Raw genomic sequence first — 24,841 nt, 5'->3', positions numbered from 1 at the left:
TGTCCGTCGGGCTCCCAGCCTGGGGGAGGACGACCTTCAGGCCGTCCGGAAGCTTCTTGACTATTCCGCTCCTTCCCTTCCCAACCTTTTGAAGGAGCAATTTTTGTTCAACATCGGCTTGAGCCCCCAGGATCCTGCGAGTATTCCATCTTTTCTTTTCTCTTCTTTTCTTCTGTCCTTCTTCTCTTCTTCTTTTTTTTTCTTTTTCTCTCTTTCTTTTTTTTTTTTTTGCGTGTCACTTCTTCCTTTTTCACCCCATTGCTGATTTTCGATTTTTTAATTTTTTTTTTTTTAGGAATGGACGCCGAAGCAGTATGGATGCTCGCCATGGGCCTCAAGGCCCAGAAAAGAAAAAGTGCCGTGGCTTCCGGATCAGCAAAGAAGGTCAGAGTGGAGGAGACGAGCTTGGTGCGCCTGTTCAGGCGGCTCCCGCGGTCGACGTTCCTTCGGACTCCGAGCCATCGGCCCCCCGGGCCTCTTCAAGGAGTCCGTCGACTGGGGCTCCCACCTTGGGGGTCTGTTCCGCGGAGGCACCCGGAGTCGAGAGAGGGAGGAAAGGAAGTCGGTGGCCCGCAGGGCGAGTAGCCGTCGAGCCATCATTGAAGAGTCCCTTGGTTCCGAAGAAGAGCCGAGAATCCCTTCAATGACAAGGACTTGATCAAGCGGTTGATCGACGGCTGCATTCTGCCTGAAGTCATCGAGAGGATTGACCGCGCTGATCCTGAGCAGCGGGTTTGAGACTCTCTAGGATCTTTCTCGAGGTAAACAAGTCTTTATTTAATTGGCTTTCCGACCCTTGTTCTGATCCCCTAGCTGCCCTTGCAGATTGGGCACCAGCTCCTTGCTAACATCGAGGCGACGAACCGGGCGAGGAGGGACGCCATCCAGGCGGAGGAGCATCGCCGGGCCGAAGTCGCCCGTCTCAAAGAAAAGGCCGCCGAAGTAGTTACCCTCCAAGAGGCCCTGGAGAAAGAAAAGCAGGCCCGGGAGGAAGAGAAGCAGACCTCGGAGGAGACGGTGAGAAAGGTGGAGGCCGAGGTCGCCAATTTGGCGGAGCAGATTTCGATCCTGGTCTCGGAGGCCAGGGGTCTTGCGGTGGAGGGGTTCAAGGCCTCCGCGGAGATGAGGGACCTGAACGTCCGATTCGGCCAAGAAGCATTCATCAAGGGGTTCGAGTCTGCCAGAAAAAGGTGACCAAAAAATTTTTCGAGCTCGATCTCAGCTTCTTGGGCGAGGAGTCTGAAGATGAGGCCGGCCCCTCTCCTGTTGCTACTGCTGCCGCAGCCCCCCTTCCAGGGACACCGAGCTCCCCAACTCCTACCGCTGAGGTCTGAGACCTCTGACCTTATATTTTTCCTTTATTGCATTTTTCCTTTTCCTTTTGTTTTAAGAAACATTCTATCAACAAAGTTGAATTTCTCGTCGTGGATGGCTTCTTCTTTCTTCCTTTCTCCTTTTTATTTTTCTTCCTGCAATGAGACGCGTCTTGACGCTTTGGTCTTCCGATGGCAGCGTCCTGCCGAAGCACTTCCCCTGCCCCAGAGAATTTCGCTGAAGTCCACGATCCAACGGCTGAAGAAGGAAGTTCTTCATTTGACAAAAAGGTTGAAGAAGATGGAAGGCGAGCTCCGCAGGTTGAGGGAGGGTCACTTTGAAGCCACCGCGAAGGCCACCCGCTTTCGAAATCTCCACGTGAAGGGGATCATGGAGTACAGTCGGAGGAAGGCAAACTTCGCAAAGGAGCTTAAGGAACACAAGAAGTGCGCCAGTGATCAAATTTGGACTCAAGCTGCCAAGATCAGCTCTCTTAGGGTGGAACTGTCAGCTGCGCAGGAGAGGATTGGCCAGCTGGAGGAAAGTTCGTCCCGCTCTTGGCTCGGGCCGACGGCAACCGGGAGTGGTCGAAGAAGGTCTCCGACCTTCAGCAGCAGCTTCAGGATGCCGAGACGGGCTACGACGTGCATCGGGCCGGCTGGCGCAGGCAGGTGGATGAATATAAAGGGAGACTCAGGGTGGCGACCGACGAAGTTGCCCATCTTCAAGGACAGCTGGCTGGCAGGGCTCAGCTCGCTTCCTCTCAAATTCCAGCGAACTCCAATCCCTGAGAAGAACTACAGAAGGGCTTTCTGTCACCCTTGGGGAGAGGTCGACTGAGCTGCAGCAATTGAAGATTCAGTTGGCATGCGAGCAGCAGGCCATCAAGGACGCGAAGGCAGAATCTGAGGTCTTGAGAAAAAGGCGTCGAGAGATGGAGAGCGAAAGCCAGCGATATCATCGAAGATACATGGAGATACTAATGAGAGAGAGAGAGAATTGGAAGTAGAATTCAGATGTTTAAGGGATTCCCTGGCGAGGGTCGAAGCCGAAAGTTTGAGGTCGGAGGAAGCCGGGCCCTCTTAGGGCTCTTTTTGTCTTTCCGTCTTCCCATGTATGTATTTTTTCTTCTATTGTTTCATCTTGTTCTTGTCGTTATGCTTTTCTTTCTTTAGCCTGCCGGACTTTGTAGTGTATATTTTATGAATGAAATGAAAAGAGATTTTGTATTACCTCGTCCGCGTATTGTATTAAATTATCGTCCGTCGAACTTCTCTTATCTTTAAGACTTGTCCGACGTTGATGTCGTTTGGAGGTGCCCAGTCGTCGCCATGCTGATTTACTTTTCTTGTCGTCCATGTCGTAGGCTCGAGCTTGGTGGTCCGAACTCCGATTACCTCAAAGGTGTCATTATTTTCTTGGCCTGTGTCGAGGGCCTTCTTGGAGGCCGGGGATGTTTGGTAGGAACTTTCCATCTTTGTTGAGACGAGGTTCCTTAGATCTTTGGTGTGGTCTGTTTTTCGTCTGTTACCGACGTAATTCGTCGCTTTTCTTTTTAATTTTCTTCCTCTTTTCGAGTGAGGGTCCTCCCCTTGCTTTTTAAGGGGTGCGTAGAAGTGTAGAGGTGCCATTGAGGAGACTTTTCTCCTTATCCAATTTCGTTGGACAGTCGGGTCCTTGTCATCGTTAGGACGAGGTTCTCCTTCTGTTCCCAGCGGGGCTGTGGGGGCACATAAGGATCATTGCAAAGGCCTCTCCCCCCATCCGGTCTAAAAGAATCGGGCCTTCGACTTTGCTCATGTTAGGACGAGGTTCTCCTCCTGTCCCTAACAAGGCTGTGGGGGCACATGTGGGCGCTGTTTGGCCTCTCCCCCCATTCGATCTAAGAGGAATCAGACCTTCGACTTTGCTCACGTTAGGGCGAGGTCCTCCTCCTGTCCCTGACGTGACCGTGGGGGCGCATAAGGGCGTTGTAGGGCCTCTCCCTCCATCCGGTCCAAAAGAACCGGGCTTTTGACTTTGCTAATGTTAGGATGAGGTTCTCCTCCTGTCCTTAACATGGCTGTGGGGGTGCGTAAGGGCGTTGCAGGGCCTCTCCCTCCATCTGGTCTAAAAGAACCGGGCCTTTGACTTTGCTCATGTTAGGGCGAGGTTCTCCTCCTGTCCCTAACATGGCTCAGGGGGCATCCAAGGGCCGTTATATGGGCCTTTCCTCCGATCCGATCTTAAAATAATCAACTTTCATTTGGCTCATGTTAGGATGAGGTTCTCCTTCTGTTCCTAACATGACCATGGGGGCACTCAAAGGCTGTTATATGGGCCCTTCCCCCGATCCGATCTTAAAATAATCGGACTTTCATTTGGCTCATGTTAGGACGAGGTTCTCCTCCTGTTCCTAACATGACCATGGGGGCACTCAAGGGCCGTTATATGGATCCTTCCCCCGATCCGATCTTAAAATAATCAGACTTTATTTGGCTCATGTTAGGACGAGGTTCTCCTCCTGTTCCTAACATGACCTTGTTTTAATTGTTTGAAGGGGTAAATCCATGCCAAAAGGGAAAGACATGCAAAGTTGAAAGGAATTTTGATTTAAAGCAAAGTCGTGAGCAGTACATTTACAGGTTTCTTAGTTTCATGGTCGTGGAAGGTCTGCTCCTCCTTGAGACCCTCCGGTGATGGAGTCGATGGTCCGATTGGAGGTCGATCTCCGGGACGGAGTCTTCCCGTAGCCGGAGTTGGAGACGAGGTCTGGCTCCCGTAGGAGCTCGGGCGAAGTCTACCTGCAATTAGAGTCAGGGGCGAAGTCCGGCTCCCGTGGGAGTCCGGATGAAGTTTACCATCAGTCGAGGTCGGGGATGAAGTCCGGCTCCCGTAGGAGTCTGGGCGGAGTCTTCCCGTAGCCAGAGTTGGAGACGAGGTCTGGCTCCCGTAGGAGTCTGGACGAAGTCTACCTGCAATCAAAGTCAGGAGTGGAGTCCAGCTCCCGTAGGAGTCTGGATGAAGTTTACCATCAGTCGAGGTCGGGGATGAAGTCCGACTCCCGTAAGAGTCCGGACGGAGTCTTCCTGTGGCCGGAGTTGGAGACGAGGTCTGGCTCCCGTAGGAGTCTGGGCGAAGTCTACCTGCAATCAAAGTCAGGGGCGGAGTCCGGCTCCCGTAGGAGTCCGGATGAAGTTTACCATCAGTCGAGGTCGGGGATGAAGTCCGGCTCCCGTAGGAGTCCGGGCGGAGTCTTCCCGTAGCCGGAGTTGGAGATAAGGTCTGGCTCCCGTAGGAGCTCGGGCGAAGTCTACCTGCAATTAGAGTCAGGGGCGAAGTCTGGCTCCCGTGGGAGTCTGGATGAAGTTTACCATCAGTCGAGGTTGGGGATAAAATCCGGCTCCCTTAGGAGTCCGGGCGGAGTCTTCCCGTAGCCGGAGTTGGAGACGAGGTCTGGCTCCCGTAGGAGTCTGGGCGAAGTCTACCTGCAATCAAAGTCAGGGGCGGAGTCCGGCTCCCGTAGGAGTCCAGATGAAGTTTACCATCAGTCGAGGTCGGGGATGAAGTCGGCTCCCGTAGGAATCCGAGCGGAGTCTTTCTATAGCCGGAGTTGGAGACAAGGTCTGGCTCCCGTAGGGGTCTGGGCGAAGTCTACCTGCAATCAGAGTCAGGGGCGGAGTCCGGCTCCCATAGGAGTCCAGATGAAGTTTACCATCAGTCGAGGTCGGGGATGAAGTCCGGCTCCCGTAAGAGTCCGGGCGGAGTCTTCCCGTAGCCGGAGTTGGAGACGAGGTCTGGCTCCCATAGGAGCTCGGGCGAAGTCTACCTGCAATTAGAGTCAGGGGCGAAGTCCGGCTCCCGTGGGAGTCCGGATGAAGTTTACCATCAGTCGAGGTCGGCGATGAAGTCCGGCTCCTGTAGGAGTCCGGGCGGAGTCTTCCGTAGCCGGAGTTGGAGACGAGGTCTGGCTCCCGTAGGAGTCTGGGCGAAGTCTACCTACAATCAAAGTCAGGGGCGGAGTCCGGCTCCCGTAGGAGTCCGGATGAAGTTTACCATCAATCGAGGTCGGGGATGAAGTCCGGCTCCCGTAGGAGTCCGGGCGGAGTCTTCCCATGGCCGGAGTTGGAGACGAGATCCGGCTCCCGTAGGAGTCTGGGCTGAAATCTGATCGTTGTAGGAATCTACCGTTGGAGAAGTTCAGCCGTTGGCGAAGTCCGGGGTAGTTTGAATTGGAGTTGAACCTGGCTGGAAGTAGTCTGGAAGGGATTCGGGGAGTAGCTGATAGTCGTAGAAAGTCGGCTGGCGATGGAGCTTAGTGAGCGCTTAGGCGGTTTAATAGATGACTGGGGGACTCATGTTGAAAGAGCTCGAGTGGTGTAGTGGAAGTTCGTCCGTCGGGAGAATTCAGTCAGGGGAGGTACCGTCTGCGGTCGACAGCCGGAGGAGTCCCGGGAGGGTCAATCCTGTTAAGAACTTTGGCTGAGGGTATTTTATACCCAACAGTTTCTTTTGAGCCGCACAAGCATCCGACTTCTACAGATATCTATGGAACAATCTGGAAAAACTCCTCTTTTATTTCTTCACCAAAAAACCAACAAGCAATCTTCAAAGGAGAAAGAAAAAGATGAGAGAACTCCATCTCTCAAATTAGCAATTCGATCTTGCATGTAGACGGAAGAAGGCACCCAACCCTTAGGCGTAGAAGCCAAGGATTCCCAACTCTTGGGCGTGAGGAAGAGAGGAGACGGAGAGGGCATGGAGAGCTCAAGAGAGAGAGGGGGATGCGTGGAGACTTGGGGCTAACTTACTTTGATTGCTTAGGATTTAGAGATCTCATCTCAAACTCCTTTTATTAGCTAAAATGGAGTCCTATTTAGTTTAGAAATTCTATCAAATTAGATTATTATCTCATAAGGAACCTAAAACCAACTTTAATTAAGACTTCTTGGGTGCCTCCACTTTTTCTTTTTTAAAAGAATTGTCCTATAAGCCAATCACATGTATGATGTGATGGGATGCTTTTTTATATTTTATCTTTAAAACTTATGTATTTGATATTTATTATTAATAATATTAGATATTTTATTTCATTATATGCTGCATCTTAATACTTGTTTAAGATTATAATGAATTTCATAGATTAACAAAATAATTTTAAGGCTATGATGAGATCATGCCAGTGAGATCTAAATTCTTAATGATCCTGATCTAAAATATTTTTAGTCATAGGATTATTGAGTTAGAGATTAATAATTTTGGTAAGACTGACACATCCTATGTATGCTCGATGGAGAGGATGGTTGATCTCATAATCACTTGTGTGGTGACACTAATATGAGGATGTGGATACTCATTAGAAAATAAGTTCACTGAATTGATCCAATAGAGAACATCTGATGGTGCCTTATTTGTATGTCAGCTGATTGTTCTTTAGTGAAAGTAGTGCAAGTGATCCTTAGACGTAAGATCACCATGGTATCTGATGTATACGAATCTATATTTTGGTTTATTCTTTAGCTTGATTTTCTGATCCTTATGTGAGATGTTCTAGATATGATGCAATATGTATAAAGGTTGTGAGTAGTTAATAAGAAATCAGTCACTCCTTATAAGGGGAGCAAACATCCTATGTGATCTCATAGGTTGATAATTCGAGAAGTGTTTGGTCAAAATAGGATGATAATTAGAAAGAAATTTTTAATATATCATTAACTGAATCATCATTTCTGATTAAGATATATATAGATAAATATTTGGACTTGATATAATTTTATACCCATAGCTCATCTGGATTGTTGTATGATCGAAGGATGAAATTGCATGGTAACTCATCATTTTTTTGATATTTCTATCAAATTTTATATCTTCTGGATAGTTATAATATATTGCTAGATATTAATTTTGACTTATGAATTTATATAAATTAAAAAAAAATAATTCAAAAATTAATGAGAAGATGTTCTGATTAAAATTGATACATTTGAGCTGATCTAATCTAATCGGATTGGTTTAGGTCATGAGCCTGAGTCCACTACTGACTAGATATAGAATTCAATGGGTCGTACACTTTGAAATTTGATTTTGATCTGATTTAGTTAGATTTATTGTAAATCCTATGAATTAAGTTTACTTGCTAGCACATTGCATTAGCCCAAATTTCTAATTAGTTAGTTCAAAGGTGTTTGAGCTAAGTTTAACCTGTTGCCTTGAACCTAATTAGATTAGGTTTGCACTTTTGATTTCTTATCTTATCAGCTGGAAGTATTTTATGTGAATAGGGAATCCTCCATGCCACACAACCATTCTCCATGCCATATTTATTTGGATGCCCCATTTATGTTTGGGGTTAAGAAGGAGAGTTCTTCTTTATTACTTCTCTTAAATTCCTTCCTATCTTCCCACGCCTTCTTTTATTATTTCACAACAATAATTATGAAATTTTATGGGCACAGAAGAGGAAAAGTCCTCTATTTGAAGCCTCTTCTACGCCATTATTTCTCACACGAAGAATTTAATCCCCATGTGAAGAAGTGGAGGCGCCAAGAGTTGGCGCCCCTTGGGACTCTTAGGCGCCCCTTCATTTCTTATTTAAAGAGGGTGCTCCTTATAAGATAAGGGCTGATTCCCTAGTGTTTTGGGTGTGGGAAAGAGAAAAAAAGATAGAAAAATCTTTAAAAAAAAGATTAAAAAATAAGAAAAAAATAGAAAAAAAAGATAAGAGAGAAAAGGAAAGGCAAGGGGTTGCTGATCCTAGGGTTTAGAATATCCAAGAGTTGGATTTCTGAATCAAATTTGGATGGTGAGATCTTTTGAGAAAAGATCTTTGGCATGATCTTAATGGAGGATTCGAAGGCATACAGATGGTGATGCTATCCATTCTTGAAGAAGAAAAATAGGCAGTATACTTGAGAAGAAGGCTACAGCACTACACCGAGTTAGGAAAGATCCTGATCATTCTTGTGTGGATCACCATTAGAGGATATCTATTTTGATATCTTGCGGAGATCATTTCTTGCATCAGATCTTCATCTTTAGAAAAGTATAATCTCTTACCTTATGTGCATGCTTGATTGATTTGATTGAAATCTACAAGGCAGATCTAGGGTTTATGTTCCAGTTGGCTCGTTTTAAATGTTAAAACTTAATTTTATGCATATCCAAAACTTTTGAAAATTATATTGCATTGCGCAATCGAAACCCATCATCTTTGATGCCAAAATCAGATGGGGCATGCGCCCCATCTTTCTCCTTAGGTCTAAGGGGGCACCAACAACTGGCACTCCATAGATCCAATCTGATTGGGTTCAAATCTAATTTCTTCTAACTTAATTAATAATAAAAAATCAACTCTTAGCTGCCCATAATGCTTGCAGTTGACTTGATCCAATCTCCATCTTATATAGATTCAAGTCCAAAGAAGATTTTGGATTTATCATATGCTAGCATAGTTTTCTAAACCCAATAGAATTTTTCAAATCCAAATCAATTAGAACCACATGATCCCAATTGCATTATCCTAGATCAAATCTCTTGTTATGTGATCCCATAGGTTCAATTCTGTCTGATAGTAGAATATATTATAATTTTCATCAATAATATCATTGAAACTCCTTTCAATGGATTGGAATTCTTTTCAATTCAGCTAATTCGAGAATTATTGATCACCAAAATAATTTTTAGTTGGTTCTACAATCCATCAGTAATATCTAGCAGTATGTAGTGGTAACTCAGCAGACCTGAATAGATGAATCTCTAGGTACAGTTGCCGTATGATCCGATTCTTCTATTGTAAGTCCCAATAAGACTAAGGTCATAAATAGCTCGTCAATCTAATCTTGTCGTATGTAAGATATAATCAATTTGAGTTCTTAGTAAATCGTCATAAAAACTCCTTTCATCATTCACACATGCCATGGTCATAAATTTTCAAACTCAGTTTTATGATCCTCATAGGATTTCTCCCTAACTATCAGGATCAATAGATCCCATATAAGTACACACCCTATTCCTACAATGAACCTACTGTAGCCAACATGCACCTCAAGATTTCATATGACTAGAAGATCGAGTTATGGTGTAGTCAAACTCTAGCAATCTCATTTGAATAGCGAGGCACCATAGGTCGAAGAACTATGCACACTACTACTGTATCGAGTATGTCATGATGAGAAAATAGATACCCAGGTGACTATCGTATCGATCATGCTCAGCACTCTTATTTTCTAACAAGCGCCTGCACTCTCGTTCAATATTCTCACACTGTAGATTCAAGACTCATCTATCCATAAGAAAGTGATCCATGCCCAACCTATCTGGATCGATCATGCCTCAAATTCTCAACTCTTGAGAATCTATGTCATCATCTTGTTAATTCATTAGACAATTCATAGACATATTACACAATATGAATGGATAAATAATTCAAATTTTATTTCATTATTAAATCAAAATTACAAACTATGCCCTTAAAAATATTTTATGTGTCATCCTAATTGACTTCTAAGGCATACATCTAACAAAATAATGATACGAATATGGTAATTATCTTGAGACATAATTATAATCTAGTATACTTGACAACAAATCTTTGCTTTGATTTTATAGAATGTAAATCTGGGATCATATAGAAATTTTGAAGAATATTAATCAAAGTTGCAAAGTGGAAGTATGGTGATTGATTATTTAAAATTGATTGAAAATATTGATTGTAGTTTTTCAATATAAGAGGCTTTTATTCATAAAAGAGAAATGTTAGTATGGATTTTTAGGTTAGTCATGATGTGACTATATTGGTTGCACTAAGAAGAGTTTGACCATCCTATATCTCATGTTAGTTGATTGTTAATTAAATTTGATCTATTTATCAAGTATTTGAATAAATCTAATATGATTCATTCCCTCTCCATGATCTCAACTCCAACATAGGAATCATGATATCGATACTTGATCTTCTCGGATTTAATTTTTATGATTTAATTCTGAGATCATTGCATAATTCTGATGGCTTATTGTTGTCTAAAGTCATTACTATATAATCATAATCACTTTCATAGTCATCAAATGATTTGATTTTTAATCAAGATGGGCCATTCCCTTTTGTGGAATCAAAACTTCATCACGATATTTGTGCTGAATTCATTCCAAACTCTATTCCAAACACCATTGATTTTGATAATCGATCTTGCTATAAGGGTTTTGCATCCAATTGATCCCAACTCAATCCTAAATAAACATGTATTTATATCAAGATGATGATCCTAATCTGAATCTTGGTCACTTAATTTGTGCTGATCATATTAGTCTATTTCTTAATTCTAAATCCGATTGAAAGCTTTTGAGCTAGTAATCACACTGATTTTGATTGAGAAGAGATGAGGTCTTCAATTGTATATAAAAGGGACATGTTTAGAATTGATGCGGAGGTACCAAATTATGAAGTATTCTTAAAAAGAGCCTGTACTTTGGTATAGAAATATGCATGAGCATTATGATTGATTCATGGGGTCGGATTGCTTATGGGCATTTTACTGATGTGATTTTGTGTTTAGTTTGATAGAAATACCAAGCCAGGACAAATGGTATATGAGAGTTTTGGGCTAAGCACCTTCAATTTTGACATATCAAGATTCCTCAAATTTTGAGGATGAAATTTTTATAAGGGGGAAGAATGTGAGAATCGATCCTTTAGGATCTGGCTCAACGTGAAGTTGGCAAGCCCTGCTGACTTCATTGAAACTTTTTTCAAAAAAAAAAAAAAAAGAGGGGAAGAGATTGATCGGAACAGGGGAACATTATCCCCTGCCCAATCCCATGCCATGGGAGAAGTTGAGGTTGCAAGGGTAGTTGGAGAAGCTTCGTGCATCAATGGGGAATGACCGAAGGCCATGTAGGTGGGTTACATCGGAGAACGGCCTGACTTATCTGCCACTGAACCAATCTTTATCCCCTTCTCAATTCTTCTATTTAAACCCCACCTCCTCTCTATTAATTCATCACTGAAACCTTACCTCTCCCTTTCCCAACTCTCTCACCTTCGGCAACTACCGAAGCACCGCAATCGAGCCATTGTTGCCCCAAAACCTATTTGTCCTCCCTATTCTTCTATTTTTCATTTCTTTTGTCAGAAATCGACATCGCTAGTTAGGCATTGCTGTCGTCGGCACTCGACCGTGCCACCACTGCCTAGTCGCCTGGCTGTCAACCACCACCAACCCATTCCCTCCTCTCCTCTACCCTCTTCTTTGTCACGAAAACCCTCTTCGGCTTGGGGAGAAAGAAAGAAAGAAAAGAGGAAAGAGAATGAAAGGAAGAGAGAGAGAGAAGAAAAAGAAAAGAAAAGAAAAGGAAAAAGAAAAAAAGAAAAAGAAAAAAAAGGATAGAAGAAAAGCCAATTTTTTTTATTAAATTGTCCTATTGATCGGATTCCAATTCTGATTAGATTCAAATCAATCTAAGACGTATGGATTGCCCACGATCCAATATAATCGCAATCTAGATCAAGCATCTCTCTCCTTTCAGGATTAGTAGAGTTGATCAAATAGATTGAACTATAATTGCTCTTTTCTTCGTATCTCTTCAGACTGACCAAATCGAGCTAAACTAGTCTAATTTTTTGTTGATTAATGAAATATATCTGATTCAAGATTTTGATCTATTAGGAGAAGCATAGATCTAAGGATCAGATTACATACCAAAAATCGTGACATTTGGATTCAATTGTCTGTAAGTTTCTTTTTATCTCTGAATTTATTTTTGTATGTATTCATATCTTTAAAAATAAATTTTATGTACAAATATTTAAAAATTATTATAATTTGAAAGTATGTATTTATGCATGAAAGTTAATTTAAAATATTAGATTTCTTTGTCACTTCTGGATGATAAAAAATTTGAAAAATGATGATTTCTTTGTTTTAATATTGTATGATTTGTGGAAAGAAAATTATGCATGTTCACCCCGGCATGTGTTTTGAATAAAAAGTATTTTGTTGCTCTTTTGGAAGATATGAGAAGAGTTGATGCCATTACAAAAATAAGTATGATTATTTATGAGAAATTGATATGATAAAATTATGAAAAAAACTCTTTAGTTAGACTATAATCTGGGTCTAGTCAAATGGATTGATCGTTGGCCACACGTCAGAAATATTGAGTTTCGATGATGCAGTGGAATATAAATTTTAAAAATTTTTATATGCATTCAACAATTAAAAATAGGGTTTAACATTTAAACGGGACTATCAGAACACAAAAATCCTAAAAACACCTTGATGATTACAATCAAACAACATAAGCATATATAACAAGTAGAGATCAGAAGTCATATACCAATATGAAGACCATGAACTGATAATTTTGAAATCTCTATGAGATTTCAAAGTAGAAGCCCTCCAATGGTGATTCACATGGGACTGATCAGGATCCTTCATAATGCGACGTAGTGCTGCATTCTTCTTCGCAAGCTCACTACCGATCATCCTTCGCAAGAACGGATTACACCAAAGTTTATATGCCTTCGAGACCTCCACTAGAACCACTCTAAGAACCTTTTCTTAAATGATCTCACTACATAAAATTAGATTGAATGTTCAACATTTGAACAATCTGATTTTAGAACAAGCATCTCATGCTTTCCTTTTTTCTTCTCCCTTTCTTACTATTTTTCTCTCCCTTTTTCTTGTCTTTTTCACTTCAGACTTTTTTTATCTTTTTCTCATCCAATCCCACACCTAAAGCCAATTTGGATTGGATTTTATCCCATATGGGGTACCCCTTATATAAGGAATAAAGGGGCACCACATCATTTTCAAGGGGTGCCAACTCTTGGCATCCTATCTCCCTTACACACATAAATTAATTTTTTGCATGTAATCCAAAGATAATGGCATAGAATAAGAAGAGTTTTACCAGCAGAAGGACTCTTCCTCTATGTAGAAAAATCAAGGAACCATCTTATGGTGCGTGGGAAAAAGAATAGGCATGAAATCAAGAGTCCATAACATTAAGGACTCTACCAAATTCAATGCACAAAAATGAAGGGGTGTCACATTTATTTTTGGCATGGAGTTTCTTCCTAGAGAAGAACTCTTCCTTCTCTTATGCGCCCATATATCCCAAGGGTCATCAGATGGCACGTGGGATTAAGAGAATGCGTGAAATAAAAGAAGGAATTAAGAGTCTTCATTAAAGACTCTTCCTTCTTAACGCCAAAAAGTGTGGCGCCATTTATTCTTAGGCGTGTGGTTTGGCATGGAGAAATCCAAGATAAGCTGAAACACTTTCAAAATAAAAAGTTAAGCCATCTCATGACTTAAAGAATTGAACCCAATCTCATTAGGTTAAGATAACAAGCTTGGGTTTAGCACAAACACCTTTGCATTGAACCAAATTGAAAACTTGAGCTAATTCATGTACTAGCAATTCAATTAATCTATTGAATTTATAATAAATCTAAATAGATTGGATCAAGACTAAATTCTTATTGTATATGACCTATTGGGTTTCAAATCTAACCAGCAGTGGATCCAGAATCTTGACATAATCCTAATCCGATTAGATTAGGTCAGCTCAAGAGTCTCAATCAACTAAGACTCTTTCTAATTAATTTTTAAATTAAATTTTTTTAATTCTGATGAGTCCATAAGTCAAGATTGTCATATAGCAATGTGTCATAACTATCTAAAAATTTAAAATTTGATAGAAATATCAAAATTATTCTTCTATGACAAGTTACCGTGTAATTCAATTCTTCAATACATAACATCCCAGACAGACCATGGGCATAAAATCATATCAAGCCTCAATACTTATCCATATATACTCGATCTAATGATGATGACTCGATTGATGAATCAGTAAAATTTTTTTCACTGTTCATCGTTGCTCTGACCAGAGACTCTCAGAGTCATTATCCTATGAGATCACATAGGATGTTCTCTCCTCCTACAAGGAGTGATCGATTCCTTATTGACCACTTACAACTTTCATGCAGACTTCGCCATATCCAGAATATCCCACACACATCTCAAAATGGCATGCTAGAAAATAAACTAAAGTAAGGATCTATATACACAAGGTATTATGGTGATCTCAGATCAAAAGATCACATGCACTACTCCCACTGAAGAATCATCTGTCAACATACTATAAGGCTCCATCAGATGTTCTTCCTATGGGTCAGTTCAGTGAACTCATTCTCTAATGAGCATCTACATCTTTATATTAGTATCACCACATAAGTGATTGTGAGATCAACCATCCTCTTTATCAAGCATACAGAGGATGTATCATTTTATTGGCATCATCGATCTCTGACTCGATGATCCAATGACTAAAAATATTTTAGATTGGTACTATCAAGATTTTAAATCTCACTGACATGATCTCATCATGGTCCTAAAATTATTGTCCTAATCTATGAGATTTATCATAATCATAAAAATTATGATACAGCAAATGATAAAACATAATACCTCATAAATAAAATAACTAATGTCATGCAAATGACAGAAAGATATCACAGAAAAGTTTCTTCGCATCATCATGCGATTAGCTTGTAGGGTACTATTCTTTTAATTTTTCACTTGCACTAAAGTCAAATCGCCCTGTACCTAATGCCAATGCAATCAGGGTGGCGAACACATTACTGCTGTGTTAAGGCTTAGTGAATTAGTCTATTATACTATTTTTTATATGAACTCATTTTATGATCAAATCATGAATGAGGTGAAAATATCATAGGATGTGTATGGGTTTCTGGTGAGACCACACCTAACTTAGTCATGAACTTTTCATCAGACGATTTTTCTTAGTAATCTTTACTAACAGCAATTAATTGAGTCAAACACAATTTGCTGTTTAGAACTTTTTCAATTCACTGCTTCTCTAGTACTTTTCAAGTACTTTTAAGAATACTTTTTACAGTTTTCAAAAGATCCCATTATGGATCTGTCTGAAATCAATGATTATGCACAAGGCATAAATCATATTAGGCTTGGTACATTAAATATATGGATAAGTAAATACTTTTACACCCATTCATGTCGAACTTTTTCAACATAAAATTCATGTACCTTGATTGGAGCAAGCCTATCATCCACTTACATCTATCACTATAGATGCCAAGTATATTGGATGCTACACTCAAATCTTTTTCATGAAAATTTCTGTGATAAGCATGTCATTGATCGAGAGCAATATCGGGACTATCTTCTCAATATATTATGTGTCTTCCACATATATAACCAAGAAGTTAGTATGACTCTCACTTATCTTCTCGTATACACACAGTTCATCCATATTTGATAAAGTCAAATATTTTGACTATCTCATCAAAAATAGAAGTACCAACTCCTCAATACCTGCTATAATCCATAAATAGATTTGCCTTCCAACTAGAGACAAACTCTCTAGATGATGTTTGGCTATAGCAAGCAAAAATCTGGATTGACATTCCTGTTAGTAATCTGTTGGGTCACACCCATAGGTGCTTCAACCATAGTCCATACTTGATTGATGTATAGGGAGTTCATTTTGAATTTCATGATTTCAAGCTATCTGTCAGAATCTCTACTCATGACTATCTCCGAATAGGTCCAGAAAATATCATTCATAATAATGTATGATGTACAGTCATTCATAATAACAAATCTATATTTTGAGTGGTACATTACACACTTAGATTGACCTTCGATGAGAAAGTGTGTGTCATGATTGTGCCTCATCAATGGGCACATCTGGTCGAGAATCAACTTGTAGACACTCCACAGGTTATGATGGTTCATAGATCTTGAACTTTTCAAGTTCAATTATCCTCTCACTGTCTCCTTCTTAAAATTTTTTTTCCTAAAAGGTGGCATACCTACTGATAAAATATCTTTTGTCCAATAGGGTGGTAGAAGTAGTATCACATACTACTCTTTAGGATAACCTATAAACATATACAAAATCTGATCTAGCACAAAACTTATATACATCAATTTTTTTGACATAAGCTGGACAATCTGCCTCTTTCCATATCTCATATGGAGTGCTAGTAACAAATTTTGTTAGTATCTAAAAAAATATATGCAGTAATTTTTAGGACATATCCTCAGAATGAGAATCAAAATTTGTGAAGCATATTAGAGAATACACCATATATCATATGGAGTGTCCATCTCTGGGTCAAGATATTATTAGTTTTCGAACATCTATATGTTCAAGATGTAATACCTTACTCACCTTTTCTCATGTCTAGTAAATGAGATCTTGATTATTTTATCTATGAGATAAGATTTACAAGTTTTATATAATTTATAATCATACAGATAAAGAACTCTTTTTTGTATTACTTGTTTATCTTTGACTCATAAAAATAGCCAAGTTGGTAATGCTAGAGATATGTTCTCATCAACATGAAGAACAACGTCATTAAGTGACAGAAACATAAGACTATAGTCTTAAAACTTATCAAAAGGAGAGTAACTTTTACTCTTAACATTAATTTCAAATCCATGCTACAATAGCAAAAAAATTAAAATAATATTTCTGATAATTTTAGACATATAACAATGGTCTATTAGTTTCTAAACTTTGCTAGAAGGTTATTTAGGTTCCTACGTCCTTAGCATGAATGGGCTATCTATCAGTGCCAAAAAGTATGTAATCACCTCTTTTCAACTTTATAGGTCCAGCAACACTTTGCATAAGTGAAACCTATATAAGGTATCACATACTCAAAATTTTAAAGCTGAAGCACTCAATGATAAATTAGTTTGTATTATATACAAATAATTAGCAGATATAACTTTTGCATCCTGTTACTACTTCATATTTACAAGACAACTCTTGTAATTTATCTCTAATGCTCATCATTATTGTAATGATAATAGATATCAATGATAAAGATAATCTTCACCTTTCTTCTCCTAGGAGATACTAAATAAGAAATTCAAGAGAGTTAGTAGGATCAAATCCTGAATTAACTCTCCATCCATGATATTGACTTAATCGAATAAATAAGTTAATCAGAATATATTTGACAGTTTTACTGTCACCCACCATATCGCATATATAATTTTTTCTTCTTTATAGTATCATCTCTGATCAAAATAAAATCAGGAGAATAGGAGACTATCTCTTATATGAGAACTATTTTCAGATTCCTCAACCATTCCATGAAGTTTGGTCAATTTTAAAAGCATCAAACATACCATATAATGATAGTGAAGATGTAGATAAATATATAAGAACATAAAAGGACTACTTATGATGACATACATAATTTAGATGAGGTTTTTATCTAAATGTGTCTCTCACTATTTTAACAAATTTCATAGCTCTCAAGTATGAAAAATGAAGAAACCTATCATCTAGTTCCTTAGTGGAGTTGAGATCCCAATTCTTCATAAAAAGCCTTGTGGATTGCACAATAAGCTCCTATGAGTTCAAAAGTAGGTAACTCTTTATCAATTGCACCTCATACAACTCTCAACATAACTTTTACCTCTAAAATACTTATAGCTTTGTGGATAGTACAACAAACTATAGTATCTTAGTCAAGTCATATCCTTCAATCTTATATGGTCATACCTGAATAATACTATCTTTGTGGATAGCACAACAAGGCAGCACTACCAAATATGCCATAAGCATCACTAAGTCAATATCATACCAATCTTTATAGCAAGCCTCGTGGATAGCATAATAAACTCACTACAGTTTTTGACATACTCTATTGACTTAGTATGAGCTAAATATCATTAGCTTCATAATACACCAAGACAGTATCAAATCCGTCTCCATAGTAAATCTTGTGGATAGCACAATAAGCCTACTATAGTTCTTGACATAATACTGGCTTAGCATGAAAGAAGGCATGGGTAGTGTTCTTAACACTTTGCCATTATGACTTAATATAATTTGAGAGGGACTTAGGTCTCAAGCACATTCAAAATATATATACGTGTATCATATGCAATTTAAACTTTAATTCTAACTACGAGCAAGTAAAAGCATATAAAGAAAATCTAATGGTTATAGATTTTTGAAAACTCATCCGAGCCACAGGATGATTTATGAGTCTAACTCTAGGTGCATTTTAAATTGAACTATCTCATGGTCAATCTTAATGCGTCTCTGCTTTACAAATGTCTGGTAGTCCAGTCTTCATCTTCATGAAGACTACCATGAATGCTCAATCTTTATCTAAAAATAGAAAGAAATAATTTTTATCTATTTTTTAAATAATTTTTTTATAATTTTATATCAATATGTAAAAATTCAATCAACAGTTGAAAATATACAAAAGAAAGATGCTGTTGATAATATAATGCATCAGGGGCATCCAGTCCCTATTGCAACTCTTGCAAATATATTTATATAATCAGTCAATAGAGAAGCATTCATGTATATATCCATCACATGGATGTACCATAGTCCATAATCACTCAATTTATATTTTATAATAATTATAAAACAAGATAATTAACTACTCATGTTATTTAAATTGTGATATCATTCAAAAATATGTCAATGGAGATGTTTAAATATATGGGCATAGGACCCATCTAGAATTTTTTATTCGAGTTCAATACTTGATCCAATTTATAATTTTAAGTCAATCATTTATCATCCTATTTGAGTTGGGTTGATCAATTCTTAGATTAACCTAAATCAATTAGATTAGCATAGATTCAATCAACCATAACTCAAATCCTAATCAAATTAGATAAATGATAATTTGATCAACCTAAAATAAACATAACTTCTAATCAAATTAGAACTATGAATTTGATTTAATCTATAATCATAAATTCTAATCATATTAGATCAATGAATTATAGTTAAATAAATCATCGACAAAAATTCTAATCCATGTCTGATGCATCCTTTCCATGGTCAAATTTTTTCAGCTCCACACATACCTAGGACAACAATCAAAATGGAAGACCCATAATGGTAGTGCCCAATAACATGATGGTCGACCCTTGGATTTTAGATAAATACATCAAGAACATCAACTAAACATCAATCAAAAAATCTGATTTTGATATAGTTTGAACTGGATCTAATCCATATCATAATAATAACATGATATTTGATTGAATTAATCAAAGGTGGCTCTGATACCACTATTGAATTTCGGTAGTCTTATTTAAATGTTAAACCCTATTTTCAATTATTGAATGCACATAAAAAATTTTTAAATTTATATTTCGCTACATCATCGAAACTCAAAATTTATATAAAAAAATTATCTCATAAATACTAATATCATGCAAATGAGCTAGAAGATATTACAGAAAAGTCTCTTCGCATCACTATGCGATTGGCTTGTAGAGTACTATTCTGTCAAAAAATGTATTTCTTTTAGATTTAGCCAGTCGGACTGATTGCTGGCAGAGTTAGTTCTCCTGGGCCTAGCTAATTAGAGCTGATCGCTGGCACACATTGATACGTTGCATGTTTCTTATTTAGGACTAAGCTCTTTGCCTTGTCACAGAGCAAATCATGGCTATATAAACTAGAGCTAGTTCCCTCCTGGACCTAACCAGTAGGGCTGATTATTAACACACACCGATAGATCAAATGTTTTGTTTTTAAGGACTAGTCTTTCCTAAGCCTTGTCATAAGGTTAATCATGGCTGCAGTCAACGAAGACTGAAAGAGATTTTTAAATCTTACTATTACATATGGCATGTCTTAAAAATTTTAAATTATATGGATATTTGCATCTATTATTATGTATGAATTTTTAATTATGCTTAATCTCTCAGAGATATTGGTAACTTACTGAGCCCACAAAACTCATTTCCTCATTTTTTCAGATCCAAAAGATACTATGGGACTTGAGACCGAACAGAGGAGCATAAGATTGTATACTGATAAAAAGATAGATCTTGCATATTTTTTAGAGTCTTATTTTAAAGAGTGTGCGGACATCATGTATCCAATCTGAATGCTGGATTCAAAACGTGATAACTTCTACAATCTATAAATTTTTATTGGGTAAGTTCTTTTCGTAGAATTAAGAAGATAAGAAAAAAAATGAAAAACTAGAGATAAATCCCTAATTTTAGTTTTAAACTAAAAGCAACTCCCAGTTGATTTTCAATTAGCTCCCCATTCCAAACATAAATTAAAAGCAACTCTTCATTTATAACTAAAATTACTCTTATACCCTTATACAATAAGGTAATATTCTTTTACAATAAGATAGTACTGTTTTATATTAAGATAGTATTATTTTATAGTAGAACAGTACTATTTTATAATACTCTTATATTACAATAAGATAGTACTATTTTATAAAAGCAGTACTGTTTTGTAATAAAGCAGTATTATTTTATAATATCCTTAAATTACAGTAAGGCAGCACTGTTTTATAATAAGATAATACTATTTTATAATAAGATAGTTTTGTTTTATAATATCTTTATATTAGAATAAGACAGTATTCCTTTACAATAAAAAAGTATTACATTATAATAAAATAATACTGTTTTATAATATTGCAGTATTATTTTAGTGTTGCTTTATAATTATAAAGATAATTTGATCATATTATGTTATTTAAAAAATTATTTTTAATTTGTATTTGATATAAAAAATTATTTTTAATTGAAATTTAATTAAAAAATTATTTTTAATTTAAAACTTAAGTGAAGAGTTTTCATTAATTTATTAAAAAAAAAATTCTGGAGACTCAAGCAATGCTACAACCCATTAAGCTAGCACTGGTCATATTCGTAGTATTGGTCACAGAAGAAAGTACCATAATCATTAAAACCAAAACCTCGAGTTTACAGATATGGATCTATCCAGTAACAATTTGTTGTAAACATAGAACGACATAGAGTTTAAAGAATATATCAAATTTGAATTACCCAAAAAAAGCAAAATAGTTTGGTGCAGGAACAACTGACTAAACCATATTCATAAAAGCAAAAGGGGAGGGAGAGAGAGAGAGCGGGGGACGGGAAAATTAAAAAAGAAGTTTACCATGACACCAAAACCGATGCCGGTGATGACGAGGTTCTCAATGCCGACGGCGGCCAGCTCAAGGGTGCCTACGTGGCCGATCAGTGTCTGCGTCACCGAGCCCAGCGAGAACTGGAACAGCGACGTTAGGATCGCCGGCCCGGCGATGTACCACACCAACCTCAACTCCCGCCACGTGTCCTCCCACCAAGGCCGCCTTCCCTTCTCTTCCTCCTCCTCGTTCCTCCTCCTCGTGAGCAGAGGCAGAGAAGGATCCGCCGTCGGCGGCGCCATTCGTTTTTGTCGGCGGTGGCGCAACTCCGAAGACTCTCTCTTCCCAAGAAAGAATGAGAATAAATAAAGGATTCTTAAAAGAATAAATAAAGGGTTTTTTTAACATGCGCCCCAAGGATACAGTACTAACTACCCACCTAATCCGATGGACTGTGTCCAAAAAAGACAAAACCACCATTTATCTCTCTTGACGCTGAAAGCCATCTTGAGCTAAAAGTATTGGGTCCATTGTTAAATCTCAATTTAAATAAAATTTTATTTTTAACCAATTATTAATTTTAATAATTTTAAAATTTTATTTTTAATATTATTTTATTTAATTATTTTTTTATAAAATTGTTATAATTTGTGTCTTAATGAATTTTTGATTTGTGAGCCGAATTAAACTATCCATCCACGTGATGATCTATGTAAAGGATTTTTGGTATTTCTTTGATATATATATGGAAAATCGTATGGAGCCATATGAAAGATGGTAGAAATAGGATATGGAAAGAAAGAGAGAAGATATATTATTTGTACGTATGGAGACTCTTTTATGAAATTTTTTTTTGAGTTTTTAGTCTTTATTCTTCTATGAATAAATTTATTTTTCTCTTCTAATTTTTCTATTCTTATATATAGAAATTTATTCTTCGTGATTTGTTTTAGATCTTGGACCGACACAATTGATCTATCACATAAGTATGCTATTCTGTAAAAAATAGAAGGAGAATGTAACTTTTCATCGGGACATCTTTCTCTATTTAACCTGAGTCTTAGTTCTTCACCATATTTTAATTTTTTTTCTTTATTTTATGCTTTTCCTGAAGGTTAGATCAACACCAATATTTATAAAAAGTTGGATAGTGCTTCTTCGTGGATAAAAAGACATGGTCATTTTGAAATTTCTTCAAAATAATGATCAAATGATTGCAGCAACAAAAATAATAAAATAAAATAAAATAAAATAAAAATATAAGATGCGGAGAGGAAGACTCAGATTAAATAGAGAAAGATATTCAGATGAAAAATCATATTCTCTCTATTTTTTAAGGATGAAATAATTTTTAACGTCGGAAAAAGTTAAGATAAATTATCATAAAAAATAATTAATTATTTTTTTATTATTCGGATAAATTTTCTTTAGTTAATGCCTCTTTGTCCCAAAGGGCACAGATCATGCAAAGGACGTCACGGTGCATGGGGCCACTGTGATCATTGGTGTCAACCTGGTTCCGACATGTGGACCATTGCAGGAATAAGGTTACGTGTTAACGGACGCGGAGATGGGCAGCGCCGGAAATCCCTGCGGTCCATTGTACTGCTGAAAGAAAAACCGAGGGGCAGTTCCAAAGATAAAATGCATCGAAGTGCGCAACATACCGGGAAAAAAAAAAAAAAAAAATTGCCCGAGCCCTTCCAAATTTCCTAACGGGAAAAAGGGAGAAAAGAAAGTTCCTATGAACTCGTGAATTGCTGCTTTTTGTGCTCAAGCTTTAATAAATCACAAGCTTATAGTCCCATACGGTCCATGTGATATGATTTTTTTAAATAATATTTAATTTTACTTATTTATTTATTATTTCTATAATATATATATATATTTAAAAATAATTAAAATAATTAAAAAATTTATTTTATGTATAGCATGTATATAAGCTATTAAATAAATCTTATGAAGATCCGATCATCTTGATTTTATGAAATTTTTTTATAAATTTATAATTTTTTATTATTTTTATTTTTAATTATTTTTAAATTTTTTTGATCGATAAAATATTTGATACGAGTATGTCAATTGAATTTTTTTTTCTATATTAAAATTTTGAGGATGATCAACTAAAGGAGGAGGAGAGGAGAGAGAAAAAAAAATTATGAAAAATATAAGAGAGATAAAAGGCTATGATTATTTTCATGATGTCAAATTTACATTTATATTATTGAAGTTGAAATGTTTTCATATGAAATTAAATTATTATTTATTAAATATATTTTTAAAAATATATTTTTATATATAGATAGTAGATATATTATTTAGAGATATGGTACAAGGCCATGATTATCTCATGATATCCTTATTTGTATTTACATGTATTAAATATATTTCTAAAAAAAAATTCACAGACATGTGGTCTTTATATTATTCATTGCAGAAGGGAGGGTTTTTACAACTGAGACAGCTTTAGCACAAGGCAACTTTGGTACAGATTTTTGTACAATTTATGGTCCTGCTTTAAATGTATGATGGAGAAAGAATACTGGTCATTATTTTAAATAATTTTAATATTATGTATTAAATATTTTTTATCCTTCCAAAGCATATATCTAAATATTATTTATCATTTTTATATACACATGATGAATATACCATGTTAAAATGTGTATTGTGAACAATGACATTATCAAACATTCTATGCCATTTGTATGCCATATGGGGAAATAATTATTTCAAAGCCAACTATTATATGGAGATGTCGGTGCTATTGAAACTTGCCCGGTTAATAGTAGGAAGAATCTCAATTAGAGGTGTAAATTTGGGACTTGAGCGAGGGTTCTCAGGAGTTGGCTATTGACCATTCTAGACCCAAGAGGATGTTAGGTGGGCTCATTGTTTAATTATATGATTTTTAGAAAAAAAATTAATTCCAAAGTTTCATCAGAGATCTTTGGTGATTTGTTGGTTGAGTCAATCTAATAATGTATTATTTGCTTTTGGGATTTTTACATAAATATCCTTATAAAAATCTGAATTTACTTGGATACCCTCCTATAATTACTAATTGCATCTGTACCTCTATGAAATTCTCTTTTTGCACAAATATCCCTAACACAACATCTCTACTAACGCTGTTAATAAAAGCTGTAGTTATTTAAATATAACAGTTCTCTTTTAAGCTTTTTTCTCTGATAATTGTACCATAAAACATGACCGCAGTGGTCAGCCATTGAGACATCTGGCTCTATTCAAAAGAACCGAGCTTGAAATGGTTCCACCATCTCTCTTGCCACGAACTATTGGAATTCACTGGCAACGTAACATATTATGCCAAGGTTGTTGAGACGTATGTATTCTAGATTCTCTCTCCAATGTTTTTTATGATTGATTTGTTTACAACCCAAGAAATAATGTAAACTCACGTAACTTCCGCCAGCAAGATAAGTTATGCAATTTATCAATCCATTTTGGGATATGTTTTTTGGCATATTGAATGTCCCACTGATTTATCAGCAGACCCATGGTCCATAATTTTCCTAAGTCATATCTTGCGATTAGTCTGGATTCACAATAAACTTAGGATTGCCACCT

The 24,841-nt window shown here is 37.2% G+C and overlaps 1 protein-coding gene across 3 annotated transcripts in view; it reads right to left on the bottom strand.

Annotated features, from left to right (window-relative positions):
- LOC105049504 (protein DETOXIFICATION 33) overlaps positions 1–21,594 on the bottom strand; it is a 36,251-nt gene extending 14,657 nt beyond the window's left edge. For all 3 annotated transcript variants that reach the window (XM_073242888.1, XM_010929159.3, XM_073242889.1), the window contains exon 1: positions 21,280–21,594. In XM_073242888.1, coding sequence (XP_073098989.1) covers positions 21,280–21,552 — 273 coding nt within the window. In that variant the 5' untranslated portion in view covers positions 21,553–21,594. The remainder of the gene's footprint in view (positions 1–21,279) is intronic.
- Positions 21,595–24,841: the final 3,247 nt, after the last annotated feature.

The sequence above is a fragment of the Elaeis guineensis genome, chromosome 8 (genome assembly GCF_000442705.2).
Source record: "Elaeis guineensis isolate ETL-2024a chromosome 8, EG11, whole genome shotgun sequence".
Taxonomy (NCBI): domain Eukaryota; kingdom Viridiplantae; phylum Streptophyta; class Magnoliopsida; order Arecales; family Arecaceae; genus Elaeis; species Elaeis guineensis.
The sequence above is the reverse complement of the archived record's forward strand: the minus strand, read 5'-3'. Positions and strand labels throughout refer to the sequence as shown.